Below are 13,294 nucleotides of genomic sequence, written 5' to 3'. Positions count from 1 at the left end.
TACATATCATAAATATTCTGATGAAAGAATTGAACTGGTTGAAAGGACCAGCTTACTTGATGTGTTAGGTTCATATGTGGATCAAATAAAACATTACGCTGTTCCAAATAAAATATTTTGTTTGTAATTACACAATTTGTTATATTGCTATATGTAACAGGGTTTTCTTGTAGGAAAAATCAAAAGGCAAATTAGGTCAATTTTATATGATGAAATAAATGAAATAAAACAACTGTAAGTCACAAAGTTGCTGTCACCTGTGATCTCAATACAAGCTGCAAGCTTTTAAGGCCTATTTCATATTTACATATTTACTGTGCTTTAAGCTTTCACATTACTATAATAATATTTAGCTGCATAACAGACCAGCTGAAATCAAAACTTTTACTACACTGTATATAGCGTCATTGTATAATGCCCAGAAATTTGGGCACAATTGTTGAGCGTTTGATCACTACAGCTTGTAACTAAATAGGACACTTTGTATAACAGGACAGAAGTGTTGACAGATGAGTCTCAACAAACTAAATTGTGCCATTGAGTGGCCATCCGACCAAACTGTTAATACTGGCTCTCTTTACTCAGTCAAATTTATGTGGATGAATGAAGAGAAACACCATGCATGGCAACATTTTCTAAATATTTTGTTACACTAAAAGCAAGATGCTATATTAAATGTATTCTGCTATCTCACTGGACCCTCTGTGACTATAATGGCCATGTTCTTTGCTTTGATTTACTAAATGTCTCTGTAGAGGCATGATGCAATCATAGTCAGCAATAGACTGAATGGTAATATATAATCATTTCACAGCTCTGTGTGTCACTTCTTCCCAGAGGCCTATTGTGCTATCCTTCACCTCTGTGAGTATACTGTGCATAAATAATACTGGCGTTACAGCAATTACTATCATAAGAATCTTATTTATGAAATAGATGACCAATAGGCCTATACTTTGGGTTTTGCAGATATCTAACCAATAAAAAGTGCAACTTTAACAACACAATATTTTATTTTGTTTTTTTAACATAACAAGTAATGTTTTTTACATTTCCTGAAAAACAGCGAATTGATATTCGATATTGAATAATACATAAGGAATTGCAGCTTTTCATATACTGAAAAATAGAAGCACTTGGTTCCAACACATGGTCATGTTTTGTTTAATATATTGCATTATTTTACCAAGTATATTCGCATATGTTTGTTTCATATGGACTAAAAAAGTGTATTTTTCTACACTGAATAACATGTTATTTTCTGTCCAGGCAGAATGAGTACAGGATCAGCAAGTGAACTGACCCTTATTTCAGGGGTCAGTGAAAACAAAAATATTTCCATCCCAACCTACTTCTACATCAGTGGTTTTTCTGGTATACCTCACATGAAATACTATTATGTATTCCTGTTTTTTGTTTATGTCATTTCATTGCTTGGAAACTCGTGCCTCATGTTTGTTATCATTTCGGACCGAAATCTTCACACTCCTAAATATATTGCTGTATTTAATTTGTCATTTACTGACATTTGTGAAAGTACAGCTGTAATCCCTCAACTGCTGGACTCCTTTTTGTTTGGGAATCAATTGATGCCGTACGGATTGTGCTTGTGCAGCATGTTCTCTGTTTTGTTGTTTCTTACTGTACAGTCATTAACTCTCACTATTTTATCTTATGACAGATTAGTGGCCATATGTTTACCACTGAGGTACCATATGATTGTGACTCATAGATCAATGTTTGCTATAATCGCTGCTTCATGGAAACTGGCGCTTGTGATGGATATCATTGCTATCATTTTCATAAGCAGACTCTCTTTCTGCAGACACATTGTCATCATAAACAGTTTCTATTGTGACCATGGGCCTGTATTTCGATCTGCCTGTAGCAATAACTTTCCGAGTTATGTGATGAGCTTTGTTAGCCCTGTAATGGTTCTCTGGTTCCCGGTATGTTTTATTGTCTTCTCATATACATGCATAGCAGTGACGTTATACAGAATCACAGCCCGACAGGACTGTCAAAAAGCCACAAAGACGTGTAGTGCGCATTTAATATTAGTGGCTATATTTTATTTGCCCATTTGTTTAACATATGCTTTATCGGCGATTGTGGACACAAACAGCAGGATCATTAATCTCTCTTTGACCTCTGCCCTTCCTCCAATGCTTAATCCTATAATCTACACATTCATGACAGAAGAGTTTATGGTGTCTTTAAAAAAGCTTTTAAAAAGAGGCATATATCCATCTAGAAGATAATTCTGTACTTTGAAATTCCAGTGATATTAATATGATTTATTAATGTTTCAAATATGAGATTATGAACCGTGCTTAAATTACGTAGCATATTATTCAGTGTTAAATAATTAGTAAATAATTTAGTAAAGTTAAATTCACAAACTGTCTGTACACTATACACAGTTGAATAAGCAAAGTTACACTTACCTCTATTCTTGTGCAAAAATGATAAGAATTATTAAATTAGACACATTCTTTTTAATGGGATCTATTGGTGTGGTGTTTCTATGGATTGTTGCACTGGATCAAACATAATCACCCATTAGCACGTAAATAAAAAAGTTCCCTGTTTACAAATTGAATTGTGTTGTAAGCATGCTAGACCTTGAATCCAGTAAAATTGCTTTTGGATTAAAATGGGCTCCAACTCTAATAATAAACAGTTTTTACACTTGTGTTCTCGTGTGTATAACTGTTTATATTTCATAGACAGTTTGCGTAGGCTGGTGGTGTCAACTTTGGAACTGTTTAAAACATCAGATTTCATAAAATTCAATGCTCATTTTTCATAAAGATGTTCTTTTTCCACCAACAGGGTATTCATTTAACTTTGAAAAGGAACTGCCTTTGAGACAAAATGTTGAATGCTCCTCTTTTGTAAGCCACTTTGTAAAGGTGTCTGCTTAATAAATAATGTTATGTTCAAAAAGTTAAACACTCTTTCAAACGTAATTTGAAATCCAAATGTTTAAATGATTGTGACAAAAGAAAAACGAATATGATCTTTAAAAGTCGCTTCAAGGTTTATTATTTAATCCAATGAAGGTTGGGAACAACGACAGGCCGTGCTGCTTCAAAACAATGCACGTGCTTTGATAAGAAAATGAGGAATCAGTCTGAGGCCTGTGGATCAAGCAGATTGCGTCGTCGAGGTCCTCTGTTTCAGCAGCTGCTCTTTGCGAGTGTTTTGGAAGGTGGACATGCACTCTTTAAACTTCTGAACCAGTGTCTGACATTTCCTCCAGTCCTGATTCTCTGCCATACATTCCTGCAGAGAGTAATGCAGCTCTGCGCAGCCTGTCTGGGCGATCATCTGATCCACCGGATCATCTTCATCACTGGATCTGCTCCGGTTATGTGGGGACGACGGAGCGGACGCCATTTCACAGCAAAGAGAAATAAAACCTGACAATAAGTAAGGAGAACATGAAACATGAACAAATGTATTAAAATGAAAAGCAGCGACAACACGCTGATTGTTCACAATGCAGTATATTGTTATATTTTACAGTAGACTGTAACGGGCAGCGAATGTCTGAAAGATTAATATGAAAGTAGAAAATATTAGGTAAAAGCGTCAAGGACTTACATCCAGGCTTCACAGCGTTTCTACACGGACGTATTTTACGCAACGGACAGGAAATGTGTTATATTGTTAAAGGTCCGTGTTATCGACGACAGTAGATGTAATTACAAATGTCGTCCACCAGAGAGAGGTGTTGGATTGGTCATTAAATACAATTGAACAGCGACTCGTTTCTCAGAGCAGCCTCAGTAAAATGATCTTTTGCTTTATTTAATTTTGTAGTGAGACTTAAAATAAAAATAACTGAAAAAGTATGTATCACCCTTAACCTTGTTTTATTCTTAATTAACTTGTATTTGGCTAAATAGAGTGTATGAACGAAACATGAAAAAATTACTATGCACATCAGTGGCAACTCTTTCTCAGATATGATTCTTTTTACAAAAATATTTTTGCTAATTGTTTCTTGTCTAAGAATCTTAAATATTTTTTAATGAACTTTGGGAAGAGTGAAAAGACTGAAATTATACTCAATTCAATATTAATAATGCATACAGAATACAGATGTTGCACAATCAAAAGCAAAAAGGAATACAATTTTTTACCAAATATTGCAAATTATTTAGGTACAGTATGAGAAGATCAAAAGCTAATTGTAGATTAAGACTTTATTAAAAACAATGTACATGTACTGTATGCCAACCAAAATTAAACATTGCCCCAAATAACATTAGAAATAATTTCATAAATAACTTTACATTAATGCACATTAATATTCATTTTTGGTAGTGGATGGACAGACAGTCTCTGAATAAACAAAAAATAAGATCTGATTCTAATCTCTTTAGTTTTCAGAGAGTAGAGAATGGGATTCACACAGGGTGTAAGACAAGAAGTGATGGAGAGGACCACCGCCCTTACATTAGGATTTATAACAATTCCAAAAAACCCAAGATTAAAAACAATCGAAACGGGGATGAAAAACAGCGCCACCAATATAAGGTGCTCTGAGCATGTAGCCAATGCTTTATATCTGTTCTGAATGCTTTTCATTCTGAATACACAGATCAGTATACACGTATATGTCAAGAAAATAAAACTGAAAGGTAGAAACACAAGGAGTATGGATAAACTGGTGGCAAAAATCCATTGCTGGGAATTATCACTGCATGCAAGCCTGAAAACAGGAGCATAATCACAAAAATAGCTGTTGACCTTAACCGAGCCGCAAAATGATAAGTATGTAATGGATGTAGGGCCATAAATAACAACAACAATGGCAAAACACCAAATCCCACCTATAATATAAGCCATTTTGGTGTTGGTGTTCAATGTCTCCTGTCTCAAAGGGAAACAAATTGCGATCATCCTGTCATAAGCCAAAACACATAGCGACATGGATTCGAGTGATAAAAAAGCATAGTAAGTGTACATTTGCAAAAGGCACCATTTGAATGGTACAAAATTGTCCAGGAAAAGATACGCCTTTATCATGCTGGGCACAAGAGAACTGCTGAGCACAAGATCAACCACAGCCAGGTTCCCAACGGCCATGAACTTTGGGACATGTAGACGACGTTCATAGAAAATGATGCTGATGAGAAAAACGTTGCACATAATTGTAAACACGTAAAGTACAGTAAGAAAAATGACATAGATGTTGGTGTACGGCATAGAGTTCAGTCCTATGATATAAAAGCCTGGAGGATGAATACGGGTATTGTTAGGAAGCTCGTTCCCGGCGCTCTGCATTGTTTTCCTGTTCTTGCGGTCCAGCTTATTAGCAGCTTGCTTTGCTTTTATTGGACGGGCTCCCAGATACCTGCAGGTGTACAGAAGCCACAAACAGTTAAATTCACATCTTTAATATACAAGTGCATGTAAGAACATTTTAAAACGCTCAACGATGAAAATGCATGTACATACATACAAATGTATTTTGGTAGTTTGTGAATAACAAGGGCTGTGTTGTATCATCCTGTTTCCACAGCCTAACAACTCTGTAAATCCTTTATCTCTGCCAACCATTTTTGGGAAATATATGCCCAATTTGTCTCTCCAGAGGTGTCATTAGAAAGAAAAGTACCGGTAGTATCTAGTCTTGAGAGAAAAGACGTTCATTAGTGTACTTTTACTTCACTAATGACTGATTTACTTTACTAATAACTAAGTGTAACTACAGTAATTAGGCTTTGTTTTTGTGTTTATTTTCTGTAACAATAATAACATCTCCCTGTGGAATAATGTAAGACCGTGAACTCCATGGGAAAGATATATAGAGTATATCTAAAGGTATACAGTAAATGCATCAAATGAACTTATGAAGTAAAAAGAGGATAAATAACTTTTTAGTTGTTTGGTGTATTTTTCTCATGACAGTAATTGGTCATGTTGCTTCTGACGGCTGATTTTCTTCAATGCAAATCTACAAATATATGACACTGTTCTGTACGCTTCAGAAGATACCTGATTTTCAAATGATTTAGGAAGAGACACTGTGGTACAGCCGCTCTTATACTGCTCTCACAGTTTGAAGAAGACAGTTTGATAAATTGAGGCGTTAAATTTACATCATTCCCTGAGACTTCCTTCCGTCCGTCGTCCTTCCCATCTTTCTCCTTTCCTTCCGTCCTTTCTTCTTCCTTCCCTTTCTTTTCGTCTTTGCTGTTTATGTCACAATAATTACATTTCAAGCTATCAAGCTGTTGCTTTGATTTTGCGGTAATCTCAAATAAATAAATCAGACAGAGACGTCCCAGTTTCAAATGAAAATCATAACGTTAAATGAGCAAACAGTGCAGAAAAACACACAACCATCCATCATAATTTATAGCAAAAGAGCCACTTTCACTTCCTGTGAAACTGCTTGAGTACATTTACCATTACAGTAGTGTATATGCTAAGAAAGGTTCATTCATTTTAACCAAGGAAGCTGGTTATTTAGCCAACTAGATGCTGTTTGAATGACCAGATGCTTTAATATAAGATATTTTGAGTGGTCATAGAGTGAATTAGACCTCTGGATTAGCCACAGTAAAATGCTTTAATCTGTTTCTTACCGAATAATAATTGTGTGATTACAATTACAATCCAGCCGAGAGGAAAAACTCACATAAATAATCACATGGCTTCCACGCAACCTTATTCTCCTTAAAGGGATAGTTCACCCAAAAATGTAAATTCTGTCATCATTTACTCACCCTCTTGTCATTTCAAACCTGTATGACTTTCTTTCTTCTGCAGGTCAAAAAGAATGTTGGTAACCGAACAACCGCAGTTCTGTTCACTTCTATTGTATGGACACAAAGCAATGCAAGTTAATGGGTACAGCTGTTGTTTGGTTACCAACATTATTTTAAATATCTTCTTTTGTGTTCTGCAGAAGAAAGAAAGTCATACAGGTTTGAAATGACAAGAGGGTGAGTAAATGATGATTTTTGGGTGAAATAAAAAGTTAAACATTGACTATATGACTAATTTGACTGTCAATTACTCTCATCTTATAAAGGGGGTGTCAATGATTTTGACTGTAATTAGTCCCACACTGCTCTCAACCTCATGAGGGTAAGAGGTAATGACCTTAGACAAGATTGAATGTAAACAGAGCAGTGTTTGCCCTCACAGCAAAAATAAGTTATCTCCCCAAACTCAAAGAGATGTCATAATGCTCTTTGAACTTTCATCATAAGGGTCAGCCAAGGTCCCTCTATTTACATATAATTATTGTATTCATTTATTTGTTAAATAACAGGAAACATCACACAGTACAAAGATGGACTGGATCTCTTTCAGATTAATAATTGTTATAATTGGCTGCACTTGTGATGTATGACATGACATGTAAATAATAATTGGAATGTTGCATTCAATTCATCATACAGTATAACATTGTGAATTCAGACTAATCCTGCACCACCTGGATTTTGCAAAAAAACACACAAAAAGACAGACACCAGATTGACAACAGCCTTTAGGCTGTCAATATCTGTCAAAGCATGTTATTTGATAACTGCAAAAGTCATTTTTTACCTTTAATTGCTAATGTAATTATTGTCTGTCAAGTCGTGTTAACTTTTTATAGAACAACAAAACCGGTCAACACATTCAAGTGATACTTCACCCAAAAATCTCAACACCCATTGACTCCCATAGTAGGAAAAGTTACTTTATCATTTTTTTGTTCTGTTGAACACAAAAGAAGACATTTTGAAGAATGTAGGCCAGCAAACAGTTCTGGGGCACTTTTGAATACCATTTGACTACTGTTTTTTTCCTACTATGGGAATCAATGGGTGTTGAGATCTGTTTGGTTATAAGCATTATTCCAAACATCTTTCTCTGTGTTCATCAGAACAAAGAAATTTATACACATTTGGAACAACTTGAAGGTGAGTAAATGATGACAGAATTTTCATTTTTGGTGAAGTATCCCTTTAATTTAAGGATTTTCTTTAATGGTTCGGCACACTCACAAAACCTGGTTTACAGACATCATGCTAATGAAACACATAAGAACATTTATTGTGTTCCTTATTCATTTTTAAAACACAAAAAAAATCTTTCATTACAAAACTGTGAGATTATAACGCAGAAAACATGCTAAATTTATTTGGAATATTTTGAATTTTGAACAATTTTTGGCTGCCTTAAATAAATAAAGTACAATCAAACTGGTTTTATAATTTTAATTCATGTCAGCTACTATTTTAAATGTTTTAATGTTTATACAGTACATTACTTCAACATATTCAACAATATTTTAAGCAATTTAAAAAAAATGCTTTTAAAAAAGTATTGTTATGCTATTTCTATTATTTTAAAAGTTGCAGCAACTCACGACCGGTCAAACTTTACATAGCAAGTTAAAATTATTTGCAAGACCATTTTGTTTGTTCTTAAAAAATTAAGGTGGCAAATAAATATTTTCTGTGTTATATTGAAATCTCATAACATCAATATCTGCCTTGAATATGAACATCTTGAGGGTAAAAACTTCTGAATCTGAAAGTAGCTCAAGGCTGTTGCTTGGCAGACACTATGCTAATATGGTCCATGTGCATAAAAGATAATTTAGAATAGTAATGGCTGGTTGTCCCAGGACTATAGAAAATGAGTTGGCACAAGACCAGAGAAACACAAAAGACCATGGCTGGCCATTATGAGAGAAAATAGCCTTTCCTTCTTTATCCCTCGCTATTTTTCCATTTTGCTTTGGTCGGCATAAATATTTAAACGTTTCCTCAATTTTAGAAAGCCAGTGAATTGGACAAAGTCATTTCAAATTTCACTAGGGCCACAGGCCCTAATTCTTTACAGAAGGAGAGTGACTAACCGTGCTGAGATGCTGAGAGGTTTGGCTGTGATTTAATATGTTTATGTATGTATGAGATAAAGTAGGTGAAGTGGTCTCTTTCTCTCTGTGTGAAGCAGAATATACACTCTTGACAATAAGAACCCTCTTTCTTCAAAGAAGCTTTTTTGCATAAGGTTATTGCTGTTGTATTTGGTAGATGGTTCTGTAATCAGAAACATTGTGTAACTTTTGTGTTACTGTATTAACTTAAGGATTTTGTGGCATCATTCATTAGTGACTCCCTTTCATGTCATTTCAGACCTGTATGACTTTTTTCTTCTGCAGACAACAAAAGAAAACATTTTAAAGAACGTTGATAACCAAACAACACTGGACCTCATTGATTTCAATTGTGAGTGCAAAAAACAAGACTTTTCTCAAAATATCTTCTTTTGTGTTCCACAGAATAAAAAGTCATAAACAGATTTGAATGACATGAGGGTGAATAAATGACAGAATTTTTATTTTTGGGTCACCTATCCCTTTAAAGTCTCTTTGGGACTATTGTTTAACGTGCAACAGATGAATGATGTTGAATGCATCTAAACTGCATCTAAACTAAATCTAAACTGGTGCCCTCAAGCACATACTTTTTTGCTTAGCGTCAGCGCCGCTAGCCACTGAAGCGTAATGGCCAGAGAAGTACACGGTAATAAACAAAAATTTCAAACTATGTATATCAAATCTGCAAATGATCCAGGCTATCATTTACTCGTTTTATAGTTCAACACGGTACATTGGCTCATTTTCTCCTCAAACCCCACAGGCATTTTGTCAGGGGTTGTCCTAGTGCACAATCGACCTTGTCTTCAAAATCAAACACACAATCGCAGGGAGGGAACCTAGTAATTAAACCTTGGCAAATGTAGCATGCTCAGGGGTGAAACCTGAGATTTATAGGACATTAGCTTGCCCTGTTATAGTCACGGTCCTGATGAGATTAATCCCAGCTCTGCTATAATTATGTCACAGATTTGTCTTCAGTCATGCATCTGTTCTTTTATTAGAAGCAAATTGTCTCGAACTATCATCAGTATTGTGGAGAGATACTGGGTTATTTAAAGAGAAGGATCGAGATTGCTCACATAAAGGATCGAGTTTAATGGTAGCCTATTCCATTCACTTTAAAGGGGTCATATGGCGCGAATACGTGTTTTTCTGTGCCTTTGGTGTGTTATAAGTTGCCCATGCATGTGTTAGACACGTAAAATTGCAAAAATTAAAGCATCGGAAACAAAAGATGTATTCTATCTAAAAGCGAATGCTCACCCAGACCTGCCTGAAACGCCTCGTGTAACCACACCCCCTACAAATCTACATCAGCTCGTGGTATGATTTGACTAAGACTGCCCAAATGTATACGCAAGTAAGGTGGGCGTACCTGTCAGTACAATTGCTTTGGAACCTGATCTTCCAAATATGGTAAGAGGCGTTACATTTCTGTCACACGCTTGCAGTATTCGACCAATCACTACGCACTGGTTAACTGGCCAATCATAGCACACCTCGCTTTTCAGAGCCATGAGCTTTGTAAAAAATCTGTGCGTTTCAGAGAGGCGGGTCAAAGAGGAGATACAAACATGCACGGCATGTGGAAAATACAGCGTTTTTGAACCTTAAATCCTGTATACACATTGCCTTACATCTAAAACAAACGATAATATTTGTTTTAGCCGTGTCATATGACGCCTTTAAGAAACCGCTTAGCGTTTCAATGCCATCAAAATGCATGTATACATGTCTATGTACTCACATTATGGAGAGAATAAGCTCACCTCAGGAAGAATTCATCTCAGTCTTGTTGTTTTGCCTTTGGTCAAAGACTTGCAGCCTAAGTTTGAGTCTAAAAACGGAAATAAGCAGAATGACAAAAAGACTAAATAAGCAAGAAAAAATATTCAGCTTTATTGAGGATGCAAGTCATTCCTTCACTGTTGTGTCACTGCTCTATGATATAATTACATTACAAGATAACGGGCAGCATCACTATAGGTGTAAATATGCAAAGAGTTTATGCAAGTCAGAATTTGTACATTTTCAAATCTCTAGAAATAAACAACGTCATGAAGGCCTAGAATCAAACATTGCCAAAATTGGACTCTCAATGCAGAATCACACTGTGTCTTATTCCAGATCAAGATTTAACTGGACTTGGCACTGCATACCATTTATATGGACTTATAGAAAAATTGTGGTCACATGCATATCCACCCACCCTGTATTCACTTCTACATCTACATTTTGAGCTGAACATCAACCTGTGTATTTAAACGAACACATTAATGTCCACTTTGGAGTATTACACTCTTAAAAATAAAGGTTCTTAAAAGGTTCTTTACAGCGGTGCCATTGAAGAACCATTTTTTTTGTTCCTATTATTAGGGAAAGTTGTTTATGCAAAAAATTAAAGCGTTAAAGCACAAAAATTAAAGCGCAAAAATTGTATTGTTTTACACTCATATTTACAACTATTTTAATTGGAAAAAAAGAGCCAGCGTTGGCTAAAACTGCCAGGTAATGAGATCCAACTATCCAATAGTTCAAGGAGATGATCAAGTCACCAAGTTCCGCTTAAACGGCAACGTTTGCTAGCCTTGGATCGGAGTCCTGTTCATATCTGTAATGATACACCTCCATCTGATCCCGGCACGCCTCTCTGATGTTATTGAGCCACTTCTTGATGCCTCGTCTGTTCAAGTACAACACCATGAGGAACACAACTCCGATGAGGGCCAACACAATACCGAGGAACACGTAGGAAACGGCATCCAGGTCGCTGCTCTTGCAAACCATCTTCTCCACCAGAGACCCCTTCTTTTCATCGGGGTGCGCGCAGAACACGCCGCTCGCGTCCGCGCACTGCGAGCTGTTCTTTAACCATCTATAGAACTCCTTGTGTTCACACTCGCACCTGAAAGGGTTCGTCGATAAGTAAACGCGTATTTTCTTGAACGCTTCAAAGTTTGATATATTGGTTTTATCCAGAGTCTCGAGAGTATTATTCGCCAGTACTAATGTAGTTAAATCGAGGTTGCCAAATCCATGAAGAGGCACTGTTTTCAAACCGTTCCCCGCCAGTTCCAGCCTATAAAGTTTGCGCAAACTGTGCGTGGAAAGCGCGCTCGGTAACTGCGCGGCGCCCGAAGCCATTAGCGTATTGTTAAGGAAAAGATTAAGCAGATCTCCCAAGCCGAGAAAAGCCTCGGGAGACAAGATTGTTAAATAGTTGAGGCTCAGGTCTAGGGTCTGAAGTCCGTGGAGTCCACAGAAAGCGCAACTTTCGATCACATGTATGTTGTTGCGCCGCAACGAGAGCGCGCGCAGCTCCATATTTGTCCCGTTTGGTGAAAACGCTCTCTCGGTTAAGTTTGCGAGAGTGTATCCTTGTAAAGTTAAATTTTGCGTCCTACTGGACACCTCTAAGGGCAGTTTGATCTCCCCAATGCCCACGCAGATCACAGAACTGTCTTCACACACACAACCATCCGGACATTCATAAGAATGAGCTGATAAAACACACAAACATAAAAACACCACGGTCAGATGAAACCTCTTTAAAGTGTGCGCTAAAAAGCCGACTCGTCCCGTTCTGTTGCTTTCCATTTTATAAACAACGCAAGAATAATCTGTCGTTCCGAAAGGAGCAAGTTTAATTGGCTAAACCGGACGTGAATGCAACGCAGTCAGATTCCCTTGACAGTTTGGAGTCACTTCGCTTCGTGAATGAGTTTCAGCCATCGAGGAAAGCCGGTCCATGTTCTGTTGGGATGCATTTTTGACGCCCGGTTATTCTGTATCTCCCTTCAAGACGCCTACACTACAAATGTGATCCAGTACCATCCCAGAGGTGTGCAAACCTCGCCCACTTCCTATGACTTCCCTCAGTCTGTGTGTGTGTGTGTGTGTGTGTGTGTGTGTGTGTGTGTGTGTGTGTGTGAGAGAGAGATGGAGAGAAAGAGAATGTTGCACAGTGAACATTCTTTAAGGAATGACGCTGATGTGAGGAATCTGTGCAGATTTTCAAACTGCTTTATGGAACACCTAAATTGAATAAATATATGGTTCTAAAAACGGATCAGATGTTGCTCAGACAAACCTTTAAAATATTCAAATGCCACTTTAAATAAATGAAACCGAAATTAAATTCATATAAGTTTACAACTGAAATCTAATGTATCTACAATTTTTTAAATATAATATTCTAAATATTAAATGTAAATGCTAAATGTTGTCAAATGTGACAAATCAATGGTGTCGGAAGCCGAACCACATGAGGTAAACCCTAGGGACCCATTATGTTAGGAATAGATTGTAGCCTACTGCATAATGTGCAATAGAAACTGCATGATGTCTACTTCGTTTTTAAAAGAGTTTGTATTTTGCAATGGTAAACAT

The 13,294-nt window shown here is 36.6% G+C and overlaps 4 protein-coding genes across 4 annotated transcripts; 1 reads left to right on the top strand and 3 right to left on the bottom strand.

Annotated features, from left to right (window-relative positions):
* The first annotated feature begins 1,274 nt into the window (after positions 1-1,274).
* On the top strand, positions 1,275-2,325 carry LOC130546442 (olfactory receptor 13C2-like). The gene has a single exon (XM_057321708.1). It carries the CDS (start codon positions 1,275-1,277, stop codon positions 2,259-2,261), a length of 987 nt encoding a protein of 328 aa, XP_057177691.1. The 3' UTR covers positions 2,262-2,325.
* A 704-nt stretch (positions 2,326-3,029) lies between these two features.
* On the bottom strand, positions 3,030-3,647 carry LOC130546611 (cytochrome c oxidase assembly factor 4 homolog, mitochondrial). Its single transcript, XM_057321975.1, has 2 exons — positions 3,610-3,647; positions 3,030-3,425 (listed from the first exon to the last, which is right to left on the bottom strand). The coding sequence occupies exon 2, from the start codon at positions 3,400-3,402 to the stop codon at positions 3,151-3,153; it is 252 nt and encodes an 83-aa protein (XP_057177958.1). The 5' UTR covers positions 3,403-3,425; positions 3,610-3,647; the 3' UTR covers positions 3,030-3,150.
* A 560-nt stretch (positions 3,648-4,207) lies between these two features.
* On the bottom strand, positions 4,208-11,125 carry LOC130546610 (olfactory receptor 2AG2-like). The gene is made up of 3 exons (XM_057321974.1): positions 11,115-11,125; positions 10,675-10,742; positions 4,208-5,368 (listed from the first exon to the last, which is right to left on the bottom strand). The coding sequence occupies exon 3, from the start codon at positions 5,296-5,298 to the stop codon at positions 4,306-4,308; it is 993 nt and encodes a 330-aa protein (XP_057177957.1). The 5' UTR covers positions 5,299-5,368; positions 10,675-10,742; positions 11,115-11,125; the 3' UTR covers positions 4,208-4,305.
* Positions 10,759-12,771, bottom strand: waif2 (Wnt-activated inhibitory factor 2). The gene has a single exon (XM_057321973.1). The coding sequence runs from the start codon at positions 12,500-12,502 to the stop codon at positions 11,471-11,473; it is 1,032 nt and encodes a 343-aa protein (XP_057177956.1). The 5' UTR covers positions 12,503-12,771; the 3' UTR covers positions 10,759-11,470.
* Between the last annotated feature and the right edge of the window lie 523 nt (positions 12,772-13,294).

Source organism: Triplophysa rosa, linkage group LG22, assembly GCF_024868665.1.
Source record: "Triplophysa rosa linkage group LG22, Trosa_1v2, whole genome shotgun sequence".
In the NCBI taxonomy this organism is placed as follows: domain Eukaryota; kingdom Metazoa; phylum Chordata; class Actinopteri; order Cypriniformes; family Nemacheilidae; genus Triplophysa; species Triplophysa rosa.
Note: the sequence above shows the minus strand (reverse complement) of the source record. Positions and strands in the feature narration are given on the sequence as shown.